Consider the following 26,843-nt stretch of genomic DNA (forward strand, 5'->3'; position numbering starts at 1 on the left):
CTCCATTTTCAACTGCAACTACAGATCCCATTGATTTCTATGCCAGACTTACCAAGCTTGGCCCTGGATAGGTAATGCTATCTCCAGATGACAAAAAACTACTATGGAGAGGGATAGCGGTATCCAATGCACACAGTATAGCAGATCTGTGTCACACTCAAGGGCGTTGCAAGTAGACACTTCTGCCGAGATTATATACTGTACTGGCCTAGGTGCACCATGCAGGAGGAAGCTGGAATGATAAGCTACCACCACTTTTTGTACAGGAAATTTTCATACCTCCCAACTTTGGAGGAGTACGAGGAGGGACGCAGCTGGAAAATTCGGGGGCGTGGCCTAGTTTTGGGGGCGTGGCGGTTCCCCGTCCCCATTTTGCCGCTATGGGGGCATGACCCAGAGGCTCTGTGAGCCTCTAGCCATGCCCCCAGCCCCCTGGCTATGGGAATAGACGCTGTGCGCATGCACACAGTGCTTATTCCCCACTGCTTAGCAGCTGACAGGGGGGACTCCCAAAAGCCCCCCCTCACCGCGGGACACTGCTGGCCGCGGGAGGGACAGCGGGACAGGCCCTGATAATCGGGACTGTCCCGCTGTAATCGGGACTGTCGGGAGGTATGCATTTTCACAGTGATCTCTCCATGTTTCGTGTCTAGCAGGGCAGTGATTGGTGAGGTGGGGGTTCGAGAAGCAGGTCCTATAGGGAGCGACCACACTACTACACAGGTGCAAGAGGAGAACATAATGCATTCTGAAACACACACACCTGAAAAATGATGTGCCGTTTATGTGGTGATTTAATGTCTCCAAATTGCAACTTCCTCCTCTTTCATTCCCGGCATCACCTAAGCATCTTCAGTCACACACATTTAAAGCACACATTTCAAAATACTCTCTCACTTCCCATACAGGAGCTAACAGCTCCTTGAGTAAGGTCTCTGACTGCAATATGGAAGGTCATGGATTTGAATCCTGGGTATGTATTGAATCCCGGGTAAGCATTTTGAAATGTGTCCTTAAAATAAATAGGGATGTGACTGAAAGTCTTTGGGTATGACTTCTAATAAATGTGTTATACCTGAATGCGCAGCAGAGATCAGAAAGACAAATATACAGGCTTGAGCTATAAACTATGCATTTTGTCTGTACACGGCATTGTGTGTTTTGGTACTGTGCCAGATCGCTGAGCGTGTCCATGTTCTCAACTAAGAATTAAAAGAATTTGCTACAGGTTTGTTTTATTTTTATTTTTTATATATATTTTACGGGGAAACTTGCTTAAATTCCTAATAAAATTCCTTGAAAAAGAGAGACAACAAGTGCTGACATGGCCTGTATAATGCATTTCACACAGGCACTTTGTAGTTAATAAATTCATAAAGGTAAAATATTATTAGGGTCAATGATTCAGTTTACAATAAGTGATGAGATTTATTGCAGTATATAAATTGAAGCATACGTAGTCCCTAACCACAAACTTGGTAAGCATTTCCAATGGATTATATATTATGTAATGTAAGACAATTGTCTCTATACTCGTGTTAAAGCTGTAAAACCACCTAAAAAATATTTTACTAAGGTGGCAACTGTGGGGGAACGTTTTCCAGCACAGCAGGAGTAAAATGGGAACTTGAAGGCCAATCATGAGCATTCACCAGGAAATTGCACCTTGTTATTGGTTGTCCCGTTCACACGCCCCTCTCTGCCACCAACTAGTCTTGGTCAACTATGTTAAGACGCCTTACAAAAATTGCTACAAGTCAACTTAGCCAGGGCTGGTGCAAGGGTTTTCGGCAACAAAAACAAAACTTTTGCTTACTGCCCCCACCACCACCTACACGCCAATAAGACTTTCCAGAACCTCAGGTGAAAGTGGCTTCATAGCAGTTCAACATGTGCCGTTTTCATTAAGATCAACAAGGATGCCTCTTTTGGATTCATCCTTAATTTTGTGATAACACTCAGGGGGGATGCCGCATTCAGTATATCGATGCCGGCAATGTCTATATACTGTACTGAATTTTTTTTTTTACTGCCAACTTCTACCCAAGTTATGAAGACAGATTGAACAAGTGGTTGCTGTTTTTCTTTAGATTACATAAATACATCTTTTCACTTGAACACATTTCATTAGCAGATGGTCACATACGTTCAAAAAGGCGACAATATTGGAGAGTGTAGGAATGTTCTATAATGTGCGATCACATTATAATCAGCCATATGTAGGGGAAGAAAAGGAACACGATTTCAATACGCCATATGCAAGTAAAGCTCCTCAATCAGGCCTGTACTGCATATGTGCCAGCTGATCTAGAACCCGGGGGCGCGGTGATACAGAATTAGAAGAACCTGTAGAGGGTGAATGTACTAAGCTCCCTTATCTAAAATATCATTCATTTAAGGAGCAAAGCACTTCTGTTTTGTGTTTAATACAATTGCTGCAGATGATTAGGATTACTATTATTATATTTATTAAAACCGCTGCTTAGGTAATTTTGGGGTAGATGTATGAAGCAGTGATAAGGGAGGAGAAGTGATAAAGTGCCTGGTACTTTATCTCCGGTCAATCAGCTCATAACTCTCCCTTTTTAAACCCAGCCTGTAACTTAACAGTCAGGAGCTGATTGGCCGGTGATAAAGTACAAGGAACTTTATCACTTCTCCTCCCTTATCACTGCTTCATACATCTTCCCCTTAGTCCCAGGAGTGGGAAAAGTGTAGCGATCACAGTCATTACTGTTCTGCGGTAATACATATTCAAACAACATACTCTTTACAGGGGCAGGGGGATATGTAATGCAGAGATCCATTAAAATATGATGTATTCAGCATTCCGGCACTGGGGATGATGTTGTTCAAAATACCGACGCTGGCATCCCAATTACCACCAAGAGACCGGCGCTGGAATCCCAACATTAATATAGATGGTGATGCCAGAATTCCAACTGTTTTCATTCATCGAAATGCTGGCATTAGTATTCTGAACGTTGGCATCCCCACCGCGATCATCCATATATATCCCCTTTAAACTTATATAAAGGGTTCTTTACAGTAAGAGCAGTAAAAATTTAAGGCCCCCATACACTATGCGATCAGAGAACGGCCAGTCATTTGACAGGTATTTTAAAAATCTAATACCCGCGCCACTGCACGTCCCGTCCCGCAGCGCTGCTGAATGATATCTGTGATCATCACATCGCCCGGCCAGGTCAGCACTCGCCGGCGCCACCAGCTAAGCTCTTAGGGACCCGCTGCCGCCCCACTGCTCCCCCTGATGAGGATCACCACCGGCCCCCTGCTCCCCGTCATGTGATAAATCGCAAGCGAATTATCACATGTAAAATTTGGCTCATCAAGTGCCAAATTCTATATGAGCCTCCCGGGGAGCTCCCGGGCGGCTCACAGGAGAATTGGGTCTGACTTGTCCTAAGGACAAGTCGGCCTAATGTATGGGGGGGCCAGGGGGTATTTAATCCAGGATTCCAACTGTTGGAATGTCCCCACAGTCAGAATCCCGGGCCGTTTACGTCTGATCCGACAGTATCTCAACAGTCAAATTCAATGTTACGACTGTCAAGTGTCGGAAAGTCCATGGGACAGAGTAAACGGCCACGGATTGTAAAAAAAAAAAAACGGCCATGAATTCGAAAATCTGTGGCCGTTTCTGACAAAACAGATCAGACTTTTAAAAAAGTCGGATCTGACACCCTTCCATGCTGTCTTTAACAGCAACATTGAATAGGTGAGTGCCAATATTTCCCCCACCGGGAAACATTGTCACAAATTGAATAACCCCCCTTAGTTTCCCTACCAGAGAAGTTTTCGTAACGGGAGGCTCTGTATATAGTGAAGTAATGCCGGCCACGTTGTACTGTGCAGGAATGTTGAACTATGATGACAGAAAATTGATGCTTCAGTATAAATATCTGCGGAAACTGATTATTTTCCTGCATTAACTGTACGGAGAATGCTGGCACGCAAGTAGGAAAAAGACTAACTTAATTGTTGTTGTCTTTTCAATCTAATAAAGGTCTAATTATGTAACCATGTATGACGGTAAAGGTCTGCTTCTTCCAATCCAGGCTTCCTAGAGATTCAAACGGTCTCCGGCGCTAAACAGGAGTCTGTCTCAGGACATTTACTCTCCATTAGAGAACGGCTACTGTTGTACGACACGCTGTCAGGACCCAGGAATGACTCAGAAGTGAACAGATGAAATCATTAGATCTGATTATCCGACATATTACAGTTTACGAGTCATTATCGCAAGCTTCTGAAAATGTTAATGCCCTACCACTGAATAGCAATTACAGAAACAGGATGCACCACATGCAGGCAACGCAACGCTAACGATTCCAAGACGGATGAGGATAATTATTCCATCCAAATGTCACAAGATTTCTGCCATCTTCCGTATCTAGTTAGGCATTCTCAGATATAATCACAGTAACCCTTTATATCATTTGTGTATTCATGTGCTCCTACCAGCGGGCCGGGAATTTCTGTAAGAAACTTATGATTCAGGTCCGCTCGCTAGCATTCTTTCGCTGCTTAGCGAGTGGGTAAACGCTGCATGCTGGGGTAGTGAACGCCTGCCCCCCTCCACCGACCGAATGGAATGGCTGCAAATGGATGAGTACGCTGACAAATGCATTCCCATGTGAGTGTGCTGGCAACAAAAAATATAATTCGATGGTGGTCGATCCCCCCCCCACAGATAAAAGTCAGTCTTATCTGACTTATCTGGGCTGGAGATGGGCGAGAATAGGGGCAGGCGCTGATGCCCCGTACAGGCTTCACGGTGCCTGCATTCGTAAGCGGACACCCACAGTTTTTGTGGGCATGATAAGGAATTGCTGGGTATCCCCATGCAAGAGCCCCCTCGCCACCCACTACCCGCCCAGCTGTGTGCGAACACTTCGGTGACTGTGAAAGTTGCCGAAGGCGTTCGCACATTGGGTCTGCGTATGCTTATATCCGGCAATAAGCATGCACAGACCCAAAACATCGGTCCCCGGACCGAATACGCTTAGAAGCGTATCAACCTGAATCACTCCCAATGTCCCAAATGGACACAAATGCAATAATAATCTGCATATATAAATACATGGATAATGTCAGAAACGGGATCATGTCAACATATCAGAAAGGCTTTGCTGCGAGGATTCAGACAAGATTATTATTAGAACACAGACCCATCCTGACAACTACAGGGCTAAAAAAACATTTATTAGGCAGCAGCAGGGAAAGGGTCACTGACTAACCGCCCCCTGATCTGGTTTACGAGGTGGTTTGGGCCGGGCGAGGGGGGGGTCTGCATGATCAGGGTGAACTGTTTTACTTATTTTATTAATCTTCTTTTGTTTAAACTGTTTTTATTAATTTTTCATAAAGGTGAATAACATATGAACAGTATCTCTCAGACATAAAAATACATCATTTTTGGTGTTTGCAATTGACAGGAGTATGTTTATTAATCTTTATACGGCGCCACAAGGAGTTATTTAATGTTTTAATGGCAGCAAAGGTGCGGTCTGGTCTTTATGGATCAACAGTGTCAATTATTAATAGTATTTGTAGGAAAGGGATAAATAATTTTTTCAATTAACGGGAAGACAGCGAGTCTACAGAGAATGAAGGCATGATTCAATGAAAGACACGGCAAGGTATGTAAAAGGTAGGTAAAAATGGTTTCATTAACAAGAAAAGCCAGAGAGTTCAATCATCCTGAACTTCACAGGGTGGTCTTCAGGGCCACCGCGAGAAGTGTCGGGCCCCGGTATAAGAGCTAGCAAGAAGAATTCCTTTTTTGATGTGTTTATTTATATTGTTTATATTGTTGTTTTGCCAATATATGAGTTAGGTATTGGAGTGTGTATTGGAGTAACCAGAGTGCGGTGAAGGATGATCAGGACTCTGCACCGACCGTATAGTTGTACAACGCGGCTTTACTCCACCAACATGTCCAGTAGACTCTTCAGTCCCCAAAATTTAAAAACTAGAACGTCTGTGAATTAATGATGGAGTCCAGTTAACTGAACCAACATGATACTGGGAACTGTACTAAGGTTTGATGTACTGATTCAATAAGCCTCGCTAAGCAGCGAAGATTCGCTGCTCAGACAGCCTTCTAATGCCACCCGCCAGGTGAGTGAATGCCTGCCCCCCCACCACCGTGTAGACATCTCTGCTGCAATGCGATTGGCTGTTTAGCATCCATCCATCCACCCTCTGTGCGAAAGCCGCGCGAACTCGTCTTGAAAGAAAGAAGGGAAAAATTGAAAGAAGTCTCTGAGAGAGTGGAAACGATACAAGTTTTGATAACTCCCTTCAACAAAATGACCATTTTTCCTATACTCGAACAGAAAATCATCGATAGATTAGAAAAGAATACGAAAATTCTGACTAAAAAGAAACAAAGAAAACTACACCGTGACTATAACTTCTACAAATTCGGGACTAATGAAAAAATGAATATTGAAAAGAGAAAAAATAAGAAACATAAGAGAATGACCAACAAGAAGACTGATGTGGTACACATTAGGTCTGAGAGCACATCGATGGAGAGAGTACATGAAAAAAGAAAAATAAAGAACCGAATAAGATCCGATGGTCACCAATTCAGAGAGATAAAGAAAAAAGAACAATTCAATTCACCAACTTACCAGGGTCACCAAATGAGAGATAGGATATACCACTCACCTATTAGAAGACAATACCAACATAGGTGGAGGAAGGAAGGATATCAAACATACAGACACTGGAATAATCCCCAGAGAAAATATCAGAGGCAGAAAGAAGAGAGATCACAACGACATCAATCAGAATATGAAAATCGGAGAGATAGAGGAGTACGCTTCACTCCGAAAAAACCATTCGGGTTATCTTACCATCAGAGACAACAATATCAACAGAACCGATATAGGGTACCCATCTACCAAAGACAACTATATCAACAGAGACCGCAGAGGGATGAAGAAAGATGGCATAAATCCCAGAGGATGGACGAAAGATGGGAAGAGAGAAATCATGGAAATGGTCAACAATATAATAAAAGAGAAGATAAAAATTATCAACATAAAAGACACAGAAACTCAGAAAGGAGAGAAGATAAACCACATCTGGAGTACAATCTTAGAGATAAAATGAGAAGTACATCAGTGGTATCAAGATCACCGTCAAGAGAAAGACCATCTCTTAATGAAAAAAGGATTAGGAGAAGGAGTGTCAATGAAAAATATGAGAGGAGGAGAGAACCATCAGTAGCAGGAAATATCATACAAAGACGGAGGTCACCACATACAGTGAGGACATCCACTCTACCTGAAAAAGGAGATCTTGTCTCAAGAGAATCCCCGACTCACTTCAATAATAATAATAAAAAAAGAGACCATTGCCACCATTCAATCCAAGGAGACCATAGTGCACCATCTTCATCATCGTGTCATTTTTTAGAGCAAGGAAGAAGAAGATCCACTACAAGAAGATAACAAAAGACAGTCCGATTAAGAAAATTAAGATTCGTAGAAAGAGAGGCAGAAGGGGAGGAAAAGTTTCGAAGAAGAATTATCAGAAAATAAAAAGGATGAAGAAAAGGGAGACTAACGCAGAAAAGGAACTTCCCCCTAGTATAGTGTTTAATTTAAGTCAACGTGCACTTACAGAAGTTGAAGAGAAAGTCCTGAACAAAGGGCTAAAATATGCCCCAAGCTCAAGTACAGATAGCTTTAACAAGTTTATCGACATACAAAAATTTACAAGGCGACTTACTCTAAAAAAATTTTTTGCAATTAAAGAAAAAGAAAAAGAAAAGGAAGAGGAATCCGCACAAACATCTACACAAGACTCTACAGAAATAGAAGAACAAGAGAATGCTAATGGGAAAATTCGTAAAAAATCTAAATTCTACCCCACCCATGTGAGAGGTAACTTTATAGACACCTTTAACAAATTAGTCACAAACGACCTTGAAAAATTGGGAAACAAAAAACAAACTTCCCTTGGAAAGAAGAAAAACAACCTAACAAAGAAAGAGGTCGAGGCAATATCCTCGTTAGGGAAGGATAAAGAAATTGTTATTAAACCTTGTGACAAAGGTGGAGGCATAGCGGTTTTGGACAAACAAAAATATGTGGATGAAATAAACAGACAACTAGAGGACACAGAGACGTATAAGAAATTGAAACAAGATCCCACTACAAGAATCAAAAAGGACTTCCTTACCTTGATAGATAGCCATTTAGGGAAAAATGGCATCACAAAGAAGGAATACGACTTTGTAAAAATAGAAGAAGAAGTAATTCCAACTATTTATGTCCTACCAAAACTCCACAAGAGTTTAGAAAAACCGCCGGGAAGACCCATCATTGCAGGTACTTGTTCTTTAACGTCCAATCTATCCGCATTAGTAGACCATTACCTTCAACCCCTGGTGGTTCAAACTTGTTCCTATACAAAAGATACTGGGGATGTCCTTCGATCTCTACAAGAAACGATATGGAATGAATCAAAATGGATTGGAACAGGAGATGTAACATCTCTTTATACCTGTATATCTCACGAAGATGGGCTCCAGGCAACCAGTTATTTCCTCGAAAGATCTGATTACTCCACCTCCAAAAAAGACTTTATTCTTGATGCCATTTCATTTATTCTTCATAACAATTATTTTTATTTTGAAGGGAAATATTTTTTACAACTCAGAGGTACGGCCATGGGGTCTAAATTTGCGCCGAGTTACGCAAACTTGTTTATGGCTCGGTGGGAAGAGGACTTCATTTACAACAGTGTGGTATGGCAAAACAAACTCCTTAAGTGGAGGCGCTATATAGACGACGTCCTATTGCTTTGGTTAGGGAGTGAGACCGAACTGAAAGAATTTACGGAGTCGCTCAACAACAATATCCACAACATTAAATTCACTTTTTCATTAAGCCAACAGGAAGTAAATTTTTTGGACCTTACCATCTATGTCAAAGATATGAAACTACAAACCAAGACCTTCCATAAGGCCACTGACGTTAACACTTTCATTCCAGTGGATAGCCAACACCATCGGCCATGGCTGAGAGGAGTTCCAAAAAGTCAATTTCTGAGGCTGAAGAGAAATTGCAGTGACTGGGAAACCTTACAAATACAAAATCAAAAGCTGAAAGATGAGTTTCTGTGTAAAGGATACCAAGAAGTAGAAATCAATTCGACTATTGAAGAAGTTCAACGAATTGACCGAAAAACTCTCCTTATAAGTAAGAACAAAAATTTAAGAAGCAATAACACGAATACACTGCAATTTGCCTTCTTTACCCAGTATGATAGGAATTATAAAGATTTCGAAAAGATCGTAAGGAAACACTGGTATCTCCTACAGGAAGATCCAGTCTTGAAAAATCTTATCCCTGAGAGACCAAAGTTTGTCTACAGGAAATCGGCCAATTTAAAAAATCACTTAGTTAGAAGTAGTCTCCCTGAAGATAGGAGGAACCTTATAAGAACTAAAGGTTTCCACCGTTGTGGGTCATGCATCGGCTGTAGAAGTATTTGTGCTGAAAACTCAAAAACCATCGATGTCACTATCAACAACATTCCATTTAAAATCAAGGATTTCATCACGTGTGAAACAACATACGTTATCTACCTGGTTGAATGTGAATGTGGCCTCTCGTATATTGGGAGAACCACGAGGCCGCTCAAAGTAAGGATCTCAGAACATCTGAGAAATATTAAAAAAGGAGTAACTACACACCATCTTTCGAATCACTTTAAGGAACGACATCAGTGCTCCATAAAATCAATTAAGAGATTCGTAGGTCTGCAGAAGGTTATGGGAAATTGGAGAAACAGGAATGTCGACCAACTACTAGCAAGAACTGAAATGAAATCTATCTTCAAATTCAAGACTCTTACCCCACGTGGTCTGAACCACGATTTTGAACTGAAATGGTTTCTCTGATTGCCCCTTTTTTTATATATGTGCATAATTTTTATAATTTTTATATATGCATATTTTTATCTGTGTATTTTTTATATACATTTATTTCCCTTTTGATACTGATATATATATTTTTATGAATTCTGTTGGTATTTATAGATTTTAGATACTATTTATTGTTTGCAGTCCCCCACTGGAATTATTAAGTAGTAAAAGCAATTTATGGGACTATAAAGAAGTCCATATTATGCTCAAGATTATGTCATAATTTTATCAACCTGATGTCTATTAATATAATTCTTAGCGTTCATGTATAAATCCTCCCGTTTAGAAATGACACTATTATGATCTCCTTCACAGCTAAAGCAAGCCAGTCCGTGTTTTTTCTCCGAAAACGGCGGGAATCGCCGAGACGCGAGACACACGCGGCTAGAGAGATGTGGATGTGACGTCATAGCCGGGCGGAAGTGCGGCTACCGCCGGACACACGGAGGAGTCCGTGTTTAGTGCTAACACCATGGATTTATTAATTAAACCATATGAGACTAAAGGGGGACGTGCTGTATCCTTGGGAGATACTTTTTTGAGCTCTAGTTTGTGGAGAATGGAGCTTTGAAGAGTATATACAGAGGACGGAAAAACCGGAAGTAGAATACCGGAAGTAAGAAGATGGGAGCTATATATACCCCACAGAGAGACAGCACTAGCCAGGAACCTGACGAAGAGATCTGAGGGATCTCGAAACATGTTGTTACTGGACTAGTGCATGTGAACTTTTATTGCCCCAATCTTGCATGCAGACTACAAGGGAAGGAGGTAAGTGAAAGGTGATAGTCCGCACACAGTCAGGATCCGGACTCTTGCTGTGAGTGTTGATTTCATTTTTGCACTGCCTTTACCCTTGAAACTGCTGTAAGTCTTTCATGTTTTTTATGAATTTTTTATTGAATACTGTTTTGCTGGAAAATAAAATAACTTTGAAAATTGACGGAAAAAAGAAACCACTATATGATTGTAATCACACACTTTATCGTGAGTAGGGGTACGAATTACTTTTAAAGAAAAAGATACCGAGATAGGAGTATTCCAGCTTACCTATAGTGAGTTGTGGTACGCCATCACTACATCACTCTCCGTTACCCCAAACCCCCTGTCTGATTCTAGACATACTTCACATATTTGGATTTGTATCTTCTCTTTTTCTCTAATATATGGAAATTCATCCCCGAGAGAGAAAAATAGAGATACGAGGAGTGAAGCCTGTCCAAGAAGGATCATTTAAAGAGGAAAAATATATATTATTTATATATTTTTTTGGCAACCCACATTGAACATCATTAACCCATTAGAGCCGAGAGAGAGGCGCCCAATTTCATAGTTCAAACCTCCTTTTTGACAAGAAAAGCCAGAGAGTTCAATCATCCTGAACTTCACAGGGTGGTCTTCAGGGCCACCGCGAGAAGTGTCGGGCCCCGGTATAAGAGCTAGCAAGAAGAATTCCTTTTTTGATGTGTTTATTTATATTGTTTATATTGTTGTTTTGCCAATATATGAGTTAGGTATTGGAGTGTGTATTGGAGTAACCAGAGTGCGGTGAAGGATGATCAGGACTCTGCACCGACCGTATAGTTGTACAACGCGGCTTTACTCCACCAACATGTCCAGTAGACTCTTCAGTCCCCAAAATTTAAAAACTAGAACGTCTGTGAATTAATGATGGAGTCCAGTTAACTGAACCAACATGATACTGGGAACTGTACTAAGGTTTGATGTACTGATTCAATAAGCCTCGCTAAGCAGCGAAGATTCGCTGCTCAGACAGCCTTCTAATGCCACCCGCCAGGTGAGTGAATGCCTGCCCCCCCACCACCGTGTAGACATCTCTGCTGCAATGCGATTGGCTGTTTAGCATCCATCCATCCACCCTCTGTGCGAAAGCCGCGGCGACTGTGCAAGTCATAGAAGGCGTCCCCCACAGTGGCCCTGCACATGTGTATATTAGCATATGAAAAGAGACAAAGCATCGGTCCCCGGAGCGAATACCTAAGGAACCGAATGTTAGAGAATCAGGCACCAAGTCTTTCTAGACACAAGACATTTTTTTGACCAACTTCAATTTAAAATTCAAAAAAATTATTTTACCATCAGTGTAGGAAAAGGTTCCTTAGTGTAATGGTGATTGCCGTAGATTCCTTTCCAAGCGATATATGCTGTGCTGGCAAAGCTGCTGTATCATGAGTTCACCCTAAGATCTGCCAAAAACTCACAAACTACTACTAGATGTATTTCCGATGTCAATGTGTCTGGGTTTAGGAATACAATTGTCAAATTCTCTCAAATTATTACGTAATAACGAGGAAATTACAATATTTAACGATTCAGTCTAAATAGCAAATAATTAGCAAAGCCTCAAAAGTAATTAGAGTAGTATGTTTCTATGGGGCCTACGTATTGATGATTGCAGGTTTATCTTTTTACCACATATTTTAGTTTTTTCTTTTTCTTTTGAATGAAAATATCCTGTTATGTACTAAGTGAAACCCGCAGGGACAGCTGTAGTGATAATCTAAAGAAGAGATATGGTCTTCCAGTGCGCAAAGATAGTTATGGTTGCAGCTTATAGAAAAACTTAAGAGTCTTCACCATGGAACGCAACAATCAGTGGCGTAACTATACTTCCGCAGCCCCCGCGGTGGCGGGGGGGCGCAGAGAAATTGGGGGCGCCACCGGGGGGGCTGCGGGGCTATAGTTACCCGCGGTCTGCGTCTCACCCGGCTCTCTGTCGGGACCTTCCTGACGTCACGGTCCCGGCCGGCTCCTGCTGCAATGAAAACTGACAATTAGAAAATGGCTGCCCCCATACTGCAGACAGTTTTCTGTCTGCAGTATGGGGGCAGCCATTTTCTAAGAGTCCGTTTTCATTGTAGCAGCAGAAGCCGGCCGGGACCGTGACGTCAGGAAGGTCCCGACAGAGAGCCGGGCGAGACGCAGACCGCAGGTAAGAAGGGGGGGCAGGTTAGGTGGGGGGCGCCAAATAAACGTGCGGCGGGGGGGGGGGGGGGGGCGATAAATAGTTAGTTACGCCCCTGGCAACAATAATTTAATATAAATCAGGTGTTCTAAAAATAGCTGTGGTGATAACTGATCTGCCTGCGAGTAATTTCCTCTGCAATTCGGAGGAATGATCATGCGCAAACTGAGGCTTATTCTAATTCCTTTGCATCCCGCGTGCGTTTGCATGGGGGGACTGATGTTGTGAGTATGCGCAGGCGCATTTCTGCGCATGTGCATACACTGGGGGCATGCAGCCATGGCATACATACCGTTCGCCGGGCGCAAGCACCCAAGACTGCGGACGGGGAGCATGGGGCGGCGGATAGTCGCGCCCAAAAGAACACCCAGTATTTAATGGCCATTCCCATAGTAATCGGGCCATGACATGAGTGCCAGGGGCGGGCAGCTGACATCCCCGGATGTCAGTTGCCCGCCCAGTTCCCGTCGAATGTGCACGTATTTCTATGCATGCATTCACCACAACATTGGATGGTCAGCAACCATCCAATGATGGGGGTGTTTTCACATGGCCTGCGAATGGATGTTTATGTTAAACATCCATTCACAAACCGTGCAGAGGTGGGGTGCTGGGGGGGGGATCTGGGGGACGCGCAAGGGCGCGAATTCGCATCCTTGCAAGTCAACCAGAATAAGGGCCACTGTCCGTTTCGGGAAACAGAGCAGAGAAGGAATCCTGAAGGAAGCACATTTTGAAAATGCTATAAATGTGATGCTTATTTAATAATGGCATGAGATTTGTACCTTCAAAATGCTCTGGTGGTATGTATCTGCACCCATTTTTACGTCACTGTCCCAATTTTCACAGCAGAAAAAGGATCAAATTAAAATAAAGCGTAACGTTTAAATTATAGGTCAGGAAAACTAGATGTTTAACTTGGAAGCATTCAACTGAGACGTTATCTAATAAATAAGTATTCATACAGCCAAGGTCAATGCAAAGCTGTGTCTAATGAACTTTCAGCACCCAGGCCCGAAATCTGACAACGCTAAATGAAAGTACGATTATTTTACTATCTGCATTAGGAAGGATTCTTTGCTGTAACTGTGGTAAATATATTATACTATATTGGGTGGTGAGAGGTATGAGCCAGCCCTATCTTCCAACAAATGCCCTACAAAGAGGTCTCATTCTTTGCTCCCTGCAGCCGCGGATCACATGCACCGTTGGGAAATAAATCTGACATCCATTTCACAGTTCGGCTTCACAGCATGTCCAACTCACAGCATCGGCGCCCAGCGTTTTATCTCCTCGCTAATACTGTTTCTCAGCTCCACTGAGTTTCTCTTAAGAAAATAACCGTCACAGTCCGCGGCGACAGAGATGACTAAAACCAACTCAGAATTGAGAATTTTCCCTGGAATAAGGAAGTTCAGCATTTCCTTTCTTGCTCCTATTTCCTGCTAAAACATAGATGCTAAAACTTACAACAACTGGACCCCTGCGGGTGTTAATTCTGGTTCTATAATGGTGGATGATATACAGTATGATATAATCATATTGTAATATAGGTTGAGTATCCCTTATCGATAAGAGATTTTTACGTTTTTTTTTTTACATAATTATCTGGTCCCTCCAGTGGTCCCACGATTTCTCCCAGCGTCCATGGCAGCCTTCAGGAACTACTTCAGCAGACCCTGTGGTGAAATGGGTGAGTATGCAGGTGCGCCGGTGACGTCACCAGCACGCCGTTCACCCACACAATGCGCTCCCGGGATCGCTGAAGACGCCGAAGGTCCTGAAGGCCGCCGTGGACATCGGGGGACTTGGTAAGTATGAAAAAAAGGGTCGGGGGAGTAAACAGAAATAAAAATTAAATATTCAAAAAAAAAAACACAGTTTTTGGAATATTTCGTATAAGAGATCTCCGGATACGGGAGACTCTACCTGTACTAGTATTAATGATTGTATGTATTAAAAATTATTTTAAATTGCATGAAACATGGACAGTATAAATCAGTAACTGGTGCTAATATTTTATAACACCATGCCTATTGTCCTAAAATTAACTGTAAGGGGAAATAAGTTTATTTATTAATTTTTTTCCCCATGGGTGTATTAACCCTCATTTATATAATGGAGGAATCTATCCATAAGTCCGGTAAATAGTGCATTAAGTAGTCTAATTGCTCACTAAGGCCCTCCTCTGGTGTACATAATTTCAGAAGTTGGTCTCACTCACCTCCCTTCTCCATTTTTAAACTCAAAGCATCATTTGCTTTGTAAAACATCAACTCCGCCTCAAAAATCCACCTTTCCATGCTACACAAGTGCTGTTCAGCCATGAGTCCAGCAGTGCATTATGGGAAGTCCATTTATGAGATGCCATCACCTTTGCATGACATCATTATTGTGTGCTTGCAAAACGTCTCCTTATGATGACACCGCTTTAAAAACTGTGAAAAAAAAAACAGCTCTATGGGGCCAACCCAGGAATTTCCCAGGTCTGTGGAGTAGGGTGAAAGGAGGAGCTCGACCAAAAACACAGGATTGTGCAGAAGACAAAATCCCGGGTCTGAACAGGGAAAATGAACAGGGTCATATGTCTGAAAGCGGTATAAGAAGCGTGACTGCTCCCTACTGGCACTCCCTACTACTTTAGAGAACTGGGGGGCATTGATGTGGAGCAAGAGTGTTGGCACTGGAGAGGCAGAACACTGGCAAGTAATACCCCTTTCAGTCTGTAAATGCAGGGTCGCAACCTGGATGGGGACACAGGTCTGTCCCGGGAGCGACCCTGCATTTGCGGTCTAAAAGCTCCCGCAGAGTAAAGTAATCCGCTCGCCACACTATATAAAGCCAACTCCACGCCAACGTGGATAGTAGGTGTATGAAAAGGTCGGAGGACGCGTTACGCTGCGCTCGCCACGCTTCGGGGTGGCATGGATAGTGGGGGAGTGCCTAAAACCTCATTGTATGTCATTATTGTATACGTAATCGCATTGTACAGGTGTGATGCAATGCATGCGATTCCCTGGGGCTAAGAGAGCAGTGAATAAATTACATAGGAAAATCACATCGCACGGCCATTATAATGGCCCATGCAATGCGATGCGATGCGATTTTCCTACGGTGCCATATGTAAGAAACTTGGGCGCCGTGATAATACACAAGTACCAAAAAAAGTTGGTTAGATTTACTGTAACAAATATATTCTGTACCCCAATGTGTCCGTCCGTCCCCCACAGCCCCTGTAGCTTTCTGCATCCCATTCGTATGCTCACCTTTTCAGCACAGCTGCTATATACAGTCATTGACCTATCTGCTAGTAATATATAGCACCAGATCTCTATCTGTATGTAATGCAGGCGGCGTACGGCAATCTGATGCACCGATGGGAAAACATTTCTCCATTCTACCACTTTACCTTGCTCTTCCAGGATTCCATTCGGGATCTTCTTGTCGCCGGAGCTCACGTCGGCTTTACGGCTCTTTCTAGATCTGGAAATAAACAACGCACATTCTCTTAGCATGATAGCAGCGAGCGTATGTTATGTGCGGACACTCGCACACAGGAAACTGGGTTCTTATTATATAGAGAAGTTCCTGTTACACTCAGGCACATTAACACTTTGTGAGTCATTTCCAATCCCCTTTGCTTAATCATTGAATATGTCTGTCTGCACCACTGCATCCACGTGTGGGGCCTGATTCTGAGTCAGATGCAGTCACGGCCGTCCTCGCATCTTTTGTGGCCAGCTGGTCTATGACTTCATGATAATGCTGCTACAAAGCCCTTCCCTGGTGTTCAACCATGCGTCCGAATGTGTGAGGACTGAGATGCCCGCTAGCAGAGTCTACAGGAGCTGCGCTACCATCTATTGCATGTTTAGGGGTCACCATTGGTCGCACCGTTGCAAATAGAACCAGTGGTAGGAGCAGTTTCTTCATCTCCTCCGATGTAGCTCTGTAAGCAACAATCCTCCAACTCTCCACGTGCCTATTTAGCCACACCCCTGTTCAGTGGCGGCTCCCTGGCAAGTACCAGAGCCAGCTTTGCACACACTATATGAGCCATGGGGTACATGACGGCATTATACACAGGTGCAGCAGTATACACTGCCGGAGAGTTGCTGAGTTTTGATAAGAGATGAGCAGAAAAGGGAGCCAGGTGAGGCACTGCCTCACCTGCCATAGACTGCTTACTCCGGAGCTGATGTCACATGACGTTAGCACCCGCCCCCATTTCAGCCATCTCCGCAGGATAAAAGTGAGAAAAGGTCCATCCAATGATTTTTATCCCGCGCGGCCTAATGTGAGTGGATTTCTATGCGAACGCATCCACTGACATGTTTGTGTGGGGATTCACTTGGCTGGAGGCGTTTTCCCTGCTTGGTAGGCAGCGAATATAAACTGCGTAGCAAACAGGTCTGAATCAGGCTCAAAAATCGGGAAGCCTGTGCTATAACTCAGATGTGAAACATCACCGCACTGTGCCAGACACAGAATCAGATGGGAATTCTAGATGTTGCCCATAGCAACCAATCAGATTTCACCTACGCAACATCTCACGCATCAGACCATTCCTCTCCACTGACGCGACCAAAATTCTCATTCACTCTCTTGTCATCTCCTGCCTTGACTACTGCAACATCCTTCTCTCTGGGCTACCTCTCACCCGCCTCGCACCTCTCCAATCCATTCTTAACGCTGCTGCTAGGCTCATCTTCCTCTCCCGCCGCTCTACCTCCCCCTCCCCTCTTTGTCTATCTCTTCACTGGCTCCCCATTCCTTTCCAAGTTCTCTTTAAACTCCTCACCACCACCTACAAGGCTCTCTCCTCCTCCACCGCTCCTTACCTCTCTTCACTGATCTCTATCCACACTCCCTCCCGTCCTCTTCGCTCCATCGCTGACCGCCGACTGACCTCTCATCTAATCACCTCCTCCCACTCCCGTGTCCAAGACTTCTCTTGCGCTGCCCCCCTGCACTGGAACAACCTCCCACCACCCATCAGGCTTTCTGATTCCCTTACCTCCTTCAAGCGCTCCCTCAAAACCCACTTTTTTCGACTAGCCTATCCCTCCTCCTAACCTCTTTTGATCCTCCTATCCTGCCTCCATTCCCCTCCGTTCCTACTTATCCTGTTGTTTTTCGTTCGTCCACCCACCTATTTTTAGTATGTTAACTCTTATGAGTAGGGCCCTCCTTCCTCACGTACTCACCCTACCTCATTACCTCACCTGTGCTCCTGTCCTGTTCTTCCCTTCCTCTACTTCATCTTCAGTCTCCTCGACAATTTCGACACCTACTTCTGAACTGATGCTGATTTTAGTTCTACCAGCTATACCCCTATTTATACTGTATTTTTCAACACACCCTGTACGTTACCTTGTCATTTGTTTTTTGTTTGCTATGTACGGCGCTGCGGACACTTTGCAGCGCCTTATAAATAAACGTACTACTACTACTACTACTACTACTTCTTATTTTGCTCCTTCTAGAAGATAATAGACAGCATTTGATTGGTTGCTATGGGCAACATCCTATCTTCAATAGACCTCCTTCTTAGTTATTTTAAGGCCCATACACACTAGACGATTTTCAGCTGAAAATCGCTAATTTTGAACATTTTCACAGATTTTCAGCTGAAAATCGCCCAGTGTGTATGGTCCACTGACGGTAGACTAGGGATGATGCGCGATCCCGCTTCATCGCTAGCAAAATCTCACATCTGCTGCGATGATGGCTGGCTTATCATCCATCATCGCTGTGTGTGTGTACGCCCCTCACGGCCACTGGGCTGAAAGACTATTCACTTTGAGCCTGGCTGCCGCCCCTTCTCCCTCCCCTTGATTAGGGCCCTTATTCAGATCTGATCGCAGTACAAATTTGTTCTCAAAATGGGCAAAACCATGTGCACTGCAGGTGGGGCAGATGTAACATGTGCAGAGAGAGTTAGACTTGTGTGAGTTATTTTGTTTCTGTGCAGGGTAAATACTGGCTGCATTATATTTAAATGGCAATTTAGATTTCAGCTTCAGCACACCCCACCCAAATATAACTCTCTCTGCACATGTTACATCTGCCCCATCTGCAGTGCTCATGGTTTTGCCCATTTTGAGAACAAATTTGTACTGCGATCAGATCTGAATAAGGGCCTATGAGCAAAATGTCAGACAAGTTCTCATCCCATTTGGCAGGAATCACAGCTACAAATGTTTTAACATTCTCTACTTTGCCCTATTCATGTTAACACCAGTTCGACAATTGTATTGTGATTTTTCCAGGAAACTGGACAATTTAGACCAAACTGGTCTCAGGAGGTCATTCTGGTTGGCTCGCTAAGCAGCATTATTTCACTGCTTAGCGAGCCTTGTAACACCGCCTGCCGGGCGAGCGAATGCCCCCCCCCCCCCCCCTGCATGGCGAATATACCCTCTGCACTGCAAATGGAGGTTTTGCATAAACATACAATCGCAGGGTAGCCTGCGGGCCCAAAATCATTCGATGGTCACAGGCACCGGTAACATCAGCCGCCCCCCTCCCCCCGGAAGGCAGGTACCCGCCCGCGTTCGCATGGGGACACCCAGCTTTCTCTTGGGCTCCTCCACTGGCCGGCTCCTCCACGCCCCCCCTTTGTAAGCACCATGGAGACTATGCAAGTCTCCAAAGGGGCCCGCATAAGCGAATATGTGCATGCACAGAGCTTCAACATTGAAACCCCCTGCGAACGCACGAGTACATTCGCAAATTAGAATGACAACCTAAAATTGGTGTACAGTATGTGGTCGTCTGAAATCCATCTGTGGACACACATCACACCAACCTGCGTATAACGTGCGCCTGTTGTCTGCACAGTACGGAGGTAATGCTTTATTAGGGCGTGGCAACATTCAGAATGCTGTCTGACTCTGTGACATCACTGGGACAGCAGCCTATAAATGCAGGAGGATTATATCACTGGTTCCAGTGAACTCTAAATACCCCACAAAATGGTTGCCTTTCACTTTGTGTAATAACAGTTCAACTGTAGTTTAATGGGCCACATGCACCACAGAGGACTGGTGACATTTCACATTCATGATGTGGCCTTCAAGTTTAGGATCCATCACCGTCTTACCTAAGCTTCTCCTGTGAACCAGAAAAGACACAAATATCTCCTGTCACAGCATACAGGGATTTAGGAACGCCTGAAAGCACTATTGACTGCTACAGCACTGTTTATGGTTTAGCTTTTTTTACTCTTGAAGCCGAGGTGCGAGGCTGTATAACAATGAGTCTGAACAAAACATACTGGGATCGTAGGACTTTAGATGAGAAGGGCCCCGCTACTCCCCAACGTCTCAGAGTCAAAAGGCTTACTGAGGGGAAAAAGTGGTCTGTGGGTCCCTTCTTGCCGAAGCTTAGAAGGACCTCATCCCTACCCCCCAAATGGGGCAAGGGTTGTTGGGATTATCTTTGCCCATGTGCGGATTGGTCATAGACCATGGGGAAGATTCCCGGTAGGCCGACCCACCTGTGAGGCCACGAATGTGCCAGCCCCTCCCCCTCTTGTCTACAACACAAAACAGCCTTTGCCGGACACAAAGCAAAGTACTCGATGCTGCAAATACTCAGCTAGGGCCAATGCCATATATATATATATATATATATGCTATCTGAGGATGTAACAATGTCTGGGGTGTTTCTGGGCTCCAATGGGTGAGAGGTGATTTGTGATATTCGAGGATTATGGTAATGAGTTGTTTGACTGTACACCCGAGGGGCAACTGGAGCATGCAGGATGGTACAAAAGGGCAGGGGACCAGTCCGGTGCAAATTGCACGCACAGGATAAAGGTGAGTCCAGCAGGGAGTGGTATAGGGTTCCGACAGTCTGGATCCCGACAGTCATTATCCCGACTGGCCGGACCCAGACAGCATGGTGAGCGCAACAAAGCCCCTTGCGGGCTCGCTGCACTCGCCACCTATTCTATTCTCCCTCTATGGGGATCGTGGACCCCAACGAGGGAGAATAGCCGGTGGCCATCGGGAACCCGTGTGTCGGGGTTTTGACTGTCGGGATCCCGACTGTTGGAACCCCGTCCGGCACCCAGTCCAGCAATGAAGATCAGTCAACAATATTGATGCGTTTCGAGCCCTTGTTGGCTCTTCTTCAAAAGGTGCTGGTTAAATATACGATCCATACTCCATGGTTTGGGGTCTGTGTTCAGTCTCAGTGGGGGGGGGGGGGAGGGAATTGGGTACAGGGGGTTAAAGTGAGGGGGAACGGGGTGGAACTGAGTTCCACCACCTCTAATGGTGAGGTGGAACATTTTAACCTCCACATTGGCCCTGCATAGTAATTGTAAAAGAAAAGCATTATAGTTTGCAGGGGGGTACCAAAAACTCTTCCGCTGGCCCTGATTCTGCCCAATGTGGGTAAGGGAGGGAGGGGGGGGGGGGGGTAATTAGGTGGCATAGAGAAATGAGTTCCCCCACCTCTGCATGACCACTTTAAGCCCTGGTTGGATATTAGTTTGTGAAAGTATTACTCTCCCGAACCAGCTACAAACCGGTGACTGAGATAGGTGAAACATGAACGTAATTGTAATGACTAGAGACAGGATTATATGCATTTGCATATTTGCATATGCATTTGCATAGTTTGCCCATTCTCACTGGTTATTGCATATTTTACCTAAAATCTAGTGATGGTGCATATTTTAAGCCCTGTCCTCTTACCACCCGCGAGTTACAGCACTGCTTTGCCCTGCTGCTGCTGGCCAGGTAGTGGTAGAGTGTGCAGGCTGGGGCAATATGTGCGCAGTGTGGGGAACCTTGGATATACGCTATGTCTGACACTGCTCTAGGCTGCCAATCCATGTTGAGAAAAGTCAGTTGGGGCGGATGCCATTACGAAGCTCCTGAACCTTTGCCTGCTCTTGGCCTGGGACTTTATACCAAGAGACAGACTTCTGCAGCAGAGGAGGTGGGCGGAAGGGTTGTGACATCACACGGCGCGGAGGAAATGCCGTGTCACAGTGAGTATGCAGCACAGGGAGGAAGCCTTCCACTGCGCCGCCTTCACACGCTATGCTGACATTTGGTCCATCGGCGCTGGAGATGAGGGTCCATGTAGTTGAGGCAAGTAAAGCTTTGGACGCTGCAGTATGCTGTAGCAGCCAGGAAGAAAAAAAATCCTGTGTACAGCACTAGACATCTGCAGAAGCTGTGGGCCTATTTTTGAGGTGTATTTGCAACTAATTGTATCCTGATTTTTAAATAAATAAGTTAAAAATTATTATTTTTTATTATTTAATTTAGCATATTTTAGCACTTTTCGTGCATATTGTAAGTATTTTTCATGCATATTTGCATGCATATTTCAAGCTTTTTTTGTTGCATATAATCCTGTCTCTAGTAATGACATTACCTTAAAAGATACCCAGCCAGAAGAATAAGAAAAAAGCAGACAAACAATGGGACCAGCACGGAGGTGAGAAGCTGGGAGGTGTCATTTCCTGGGGATACGGTCGTATCTGCAAGTACAAAAGAAATATATCATTAATGTTTATCCAGTAACAACAACACATGGAGATATCGGGCAATATTTAATAGCCTGGGAAATACAGACTCTTCGGGAATCTCAGCGAGCCGGTATTTTTAAAGCGGCAATCATTTAAAAGCCAAAAGCAAAAGGAAAAGAGAAAGTACTCTCTTGGTTTGGGGGCACGCTTTTTTATAAAACTTAACGTTTATTCATTGGTTATTTTAAAATAGTTTAATAATAAGTACGGACATTACGTTTAAACATACATGACATACAAAACACATACACACAATTCCTTATTGTTGTGAACTACCATCTATGACAAGCAGTATCTTCTGCAAATTTGAGGATACTTTGTTAAATACTTGTGTGACAAACTGCTTATCTAGCGGTAGTAATATTCTTTTGAGTGTTATAAGGAATTTTATTTTAAAGGACACCTATGTTAGGTGAGTGGATAGCGAATTTCTTTTACTTTGTTTTGTCAATATAAAAAATATTTTTTTGACAAGCGATTTTAGTAAGAGAGAGTACCCCTAGTATGGAAGAAAATAATGGGGGAAAAAAAGGGGCTTATATCAGCATATATGCATTATCTTATTCTCTATAAGTCAATTTGGTCGTGTGGTAACTTCACAAAATCTGCTGCTCTATATCACTTCAGAGATATAGAATATACATAGTAGTAATTGGTTAGCAAAGACTAAAAAAAAAGGAGATTTAGGTTAGGTAGAGGTGTGTCAGTTTATCCCCGCAAGATGGTTTTTGCACGGGAACTGCTGCTGATTGTCGTAATGGATTGGTTTGCCCAATCCCCACAATTGAGCGAGTTTACTCCGTGCTTCAGTTGCAGATGTGGATAAGAAAAAGTAGGTTACTTCTATCAACGTTAGGGAAAGGACCCCCCTGGTTGGCCAATGCCCTTGCAGGGAATAGTCCCTTCGATCGTGGGTGGGTGTAACCAGAAAGTGATAATAGAATAGTAGTTAGATTGGTGACACTTATGGATTACCTCACACGCTGCTTTCTCCCATGTGCTCTTGGCATTGATGGGCGATGAGCGGTGCGTCTCGTCTTTTGGTGCCACCAGAAAATGGAAAGTAATTATGTATAACGATTTTAAACAATTGAAAAATGCGAGAAAAATCTCTGTATCTAACACCAGACCTCTTGTAACTATAATAGCAAATGTTGGATAGTATAATGTTATAGCAATCCTGTGCTAATATTTTTAGATAATCAGCAGGAGCAAGTTAAATATCTATGCATAGAAGTTTCTTATAACTGTAATAACAGATGTTAAGCAGTGTAGCCATACAATAGTCTGATGCAAATGTATTAATTTAAACAGCAGGAGCAATCTCTCTATCAGACACCCCAAGATATTTTTCTGTGGTCTCCCACATTCAATGTCTATACATAGAAATTTCTTATAGTAATAGTCACAAATGCTAGCTACTGTGATTATGTCAGCAGCAGTGTATTGGTTCCCCTAAAAGGGGGATCTTACCACTACCCGAGTGGACCAACCGATACTATCACAGGATCCTTCCCGGGTAAAAGATGCTGAAGCTGAAATTCCCTCAGGGGTCTCAAAAAGGTCAGGAGGGACTGGTATCTCCTCTCTGATCTGTAAGTAAGTCACTGGACAAACGGCCGTTTCGCGGTAATCCCGCTTCCTCAGTGTCCTCAGTGGACACTGAGGAAGCGGGATTACCGCGAAACGGCCGTTTGTCCAGTGACTTACTTACAGATCAGAGAGGAGATACCAGTCCCTCCTGACCTTTTTGAGACCCCTGAGGGAATTTCAGCTTCAGCATCTTTTACCCGGGAAGGATCCTGTGATAGTATCGGTTGGTCCACTCGGGTAGTGGTAAGATCCCCCTTTTAGGGGAACCAATACACTGCTGCTGACATAATCACAGTAGCTAGCATTTGTGACTATTACTATAAGAAATTTCTATGTATAGACATTGAATGTGGGAGACCACAGAAAAATATCTTGGGGTGTCTGATAGAGAGATTGCTCCTGCTGTTTAAATTAATACATTTGCATCAGACTATTGTATGGCTACACTGCTTAACATCTGTTATTACAGTTATAAGAAACTTCTATGCATAGATATTTAACTTGCTCCTGCTGATTATCTAAAAATATTAGCACAGGATTGCTATAACATTATACTATCCAACATTTGCTATTATAGTTACAAGAGGTCTGGTGTTAGATACAGAGATTTTTCTCGCATTTTTCAATTGTTTAAAATCGTTATACATAATTACTTTCCATTTTCTGGTGGCACCAAAAGACGAGACGCACCGCTCATCGCCCATCAATGCCAAGAGCACATGGGAGAAAGCAGCGTGTGAGGTAATCCATAAGTGTCACCAATCTAACTACTATTCTATTATCACTTTCTGGTTACACCCACCCACGATCGAAGGGACTATTCCCTGCAAGGGCATTGGCCAACCAGGGGGGTCCTTTCCCTAACGTTGATAGAAGTAACCTACTTTTTCTTATCCACATCTGCAACTGAAGCACGGAGTAAACTCGCTCAATTGTGGGGATTGGGCAAACCAATCCATTACGACAATCAGCAGCAGTTCCCGTGCAAAAACCATCTTGCGGGGATAAACTGACACACCTCTACCTAACCTAAATCTCCTTTTTTTCAGTCTTTGCTAACCAATTACTACTATGTATATTCTATATCTCTGAAGTGATATAGAGCAGCAGATTTTGTGAAGTTACCACACGACCAAATTGACTTATAGAGAATAAGATAATGCATATATGCTGATATAAGCCCCTTTTTTCCCCCCATTATTTTCTTCCATACTAGGGGTACTCTCTCTTACTAAAATCGCTTGTCAAAAAAATATTTTTTATATTGACAAAACAAAGTAAAAGAAATTCGCTATCCACTCACCTAACATAGGTGTCCTTTAAAATAAAATTCCTTATAACACTCAAAAGAATATTACTACCGCTAGATAAGCAGTTTGTCACACAAGTATTTAACAAAGTATCCTCAAATTTGCAGAAGATACTGCTTGTCATAGATGGTAGTTCACAACAATAAGGAATTGTGTGTATGTGTTTTGTATGTCATGTATGTTTAAACGTAATGTCCGTACTTATTATTAAACTATTTTAAAATAACCAATGAATAAACGTTAAGTTTTATAAAAAAGCGTGCCCCCAAACCAAGAGAGTACTTTCTCTTTTCCTTTTGACTTCATTTTTACTCTCAGGGGAGCACCTCCACACAGTAACCGCGTGCCAAGGCACACAAATTATAGATTGTGGATACAAATATACATTAAACCTGATTTTCCTAATCATTTTTTTGGTGGGTATTAGTGCATAGGTATACTGTCCCATTCCCCAATACCCCATGTTTACACAAAAGCCAAAAGCAACCTGGCTTTTAAATGATTGCCGCTTTAAAAAATATATGCCGACTCACATAAATTCCCCAACAGCCTGCACCGTAACTGTTATATCATACAGTACTGCCTTGTAACTTCTCTCAGTGACGTCTGAACCAAGGAATTACGCACTGTAAGTTCCATCACATAAGCTGCTACTGTGAGTATTAATTATCAATGGCGACATAAGCGCACACGTTCTGGCACAATTAACGGCCACCGAGCAGTGCACTCAATTTCCGTATGTACAGTATTCTAGGCTTGCATTGTGCATCTGGCTATATACAGTAAAATGTATGATGTAGAGGCAAAGTAGTGTTGAATACAGGGGTGTGGTGGGAGTCGTTCTGTTGAGGCACAAGTTCCAGGCTCCAAAAATTTCAGCAGGCTGCTATGGTAGGCAATGGGGCTGCTGAGGGTTGAGGAAGGTTAGGGGTTGGTGGCCAAGGAAAGTGATCTGGATGGGGGGGGGGGGGGGGGTGGTTGAGGAAGGTGATTGGGGCTGTGGCTGAAAAAAGGTTATGGGGCTGTGGCTGAGAAAGGTGTAGGGGCTGTGGCTGAGTAAGGTGTTGGGGCTGTGGCTGAGAAAGGTGTTGGGGCTGTGGCTGAGTAAGGTGTTGGGGCTGTGGCTGAGTAAGGTGTTGGGACTGTGGCTGAGAAAGGTGTTGGGGCTGTGGCTGAGAAAGGTGTTGGGGCTGTGGCTGAGAAAGGTGTTGGGGCTGTGGCTGAAAAAGGTGTTGGGGCTGTGGCTGAGAAAGGTGTTGGGGCTGTGGCTGAGAAAGGTGTTGGGGCTGTGGCTGAGAAAGGTGTAGAAGTTGTGGCTAGGGAAGGTGTTGGGGGGCCTTGGCTGAGGAACGTGATGAGGGGCTGAAGAAGGTTATATGATGCTGAGGTGATGAGGGCTGAAGACGGTGATGAGGTGCTGTGGCCCCTGGG

At 43.7% G+C, this 26,843-nt stretch overlaps 1 protein-coding gene across 1 annotated transcript in view; it reads right to left on the reverse strand.

Moving 5' to 3' along the window:
• PTPRE (protein tyrosine phosphatase receptor type E) overlaps positions 1-26,843 on the reverse strand; it is a 174,544-nt gene that overhangs the window by 43,164 nt on the left and 104,537 nt on the right. Inside the window, exons 3-4 of the mRNA XM_083149514.1 lie at positions 22,356-22,461; positions 16,366-16,439 (exon numbers count right to left, since the gene is read on the reverse strand). Coding sequence (XP_083005640.1) covers positions 16,366-16,439; positions 22,356-22,461 — 180 coding nt within the window. The remainder of the gene's footprint in view (positions 1-16,365; positions 16,440-22,355; positions 22,462-26,843) is intronic.

Source organism: Crinia signifera, chromosome 6 (assembly GCF_055691185.1).
Source record: "Crinia signifera chromosome 6, ASM5569118v1, whole genome shotgun sequence".
NCBI classification, from domain to species: domain Eukaryota; kingdom Metazoa; phylum Chordata; class Amphibia; order Anura; family Myobatrachidae; genus Crinia; species Crinia signifera.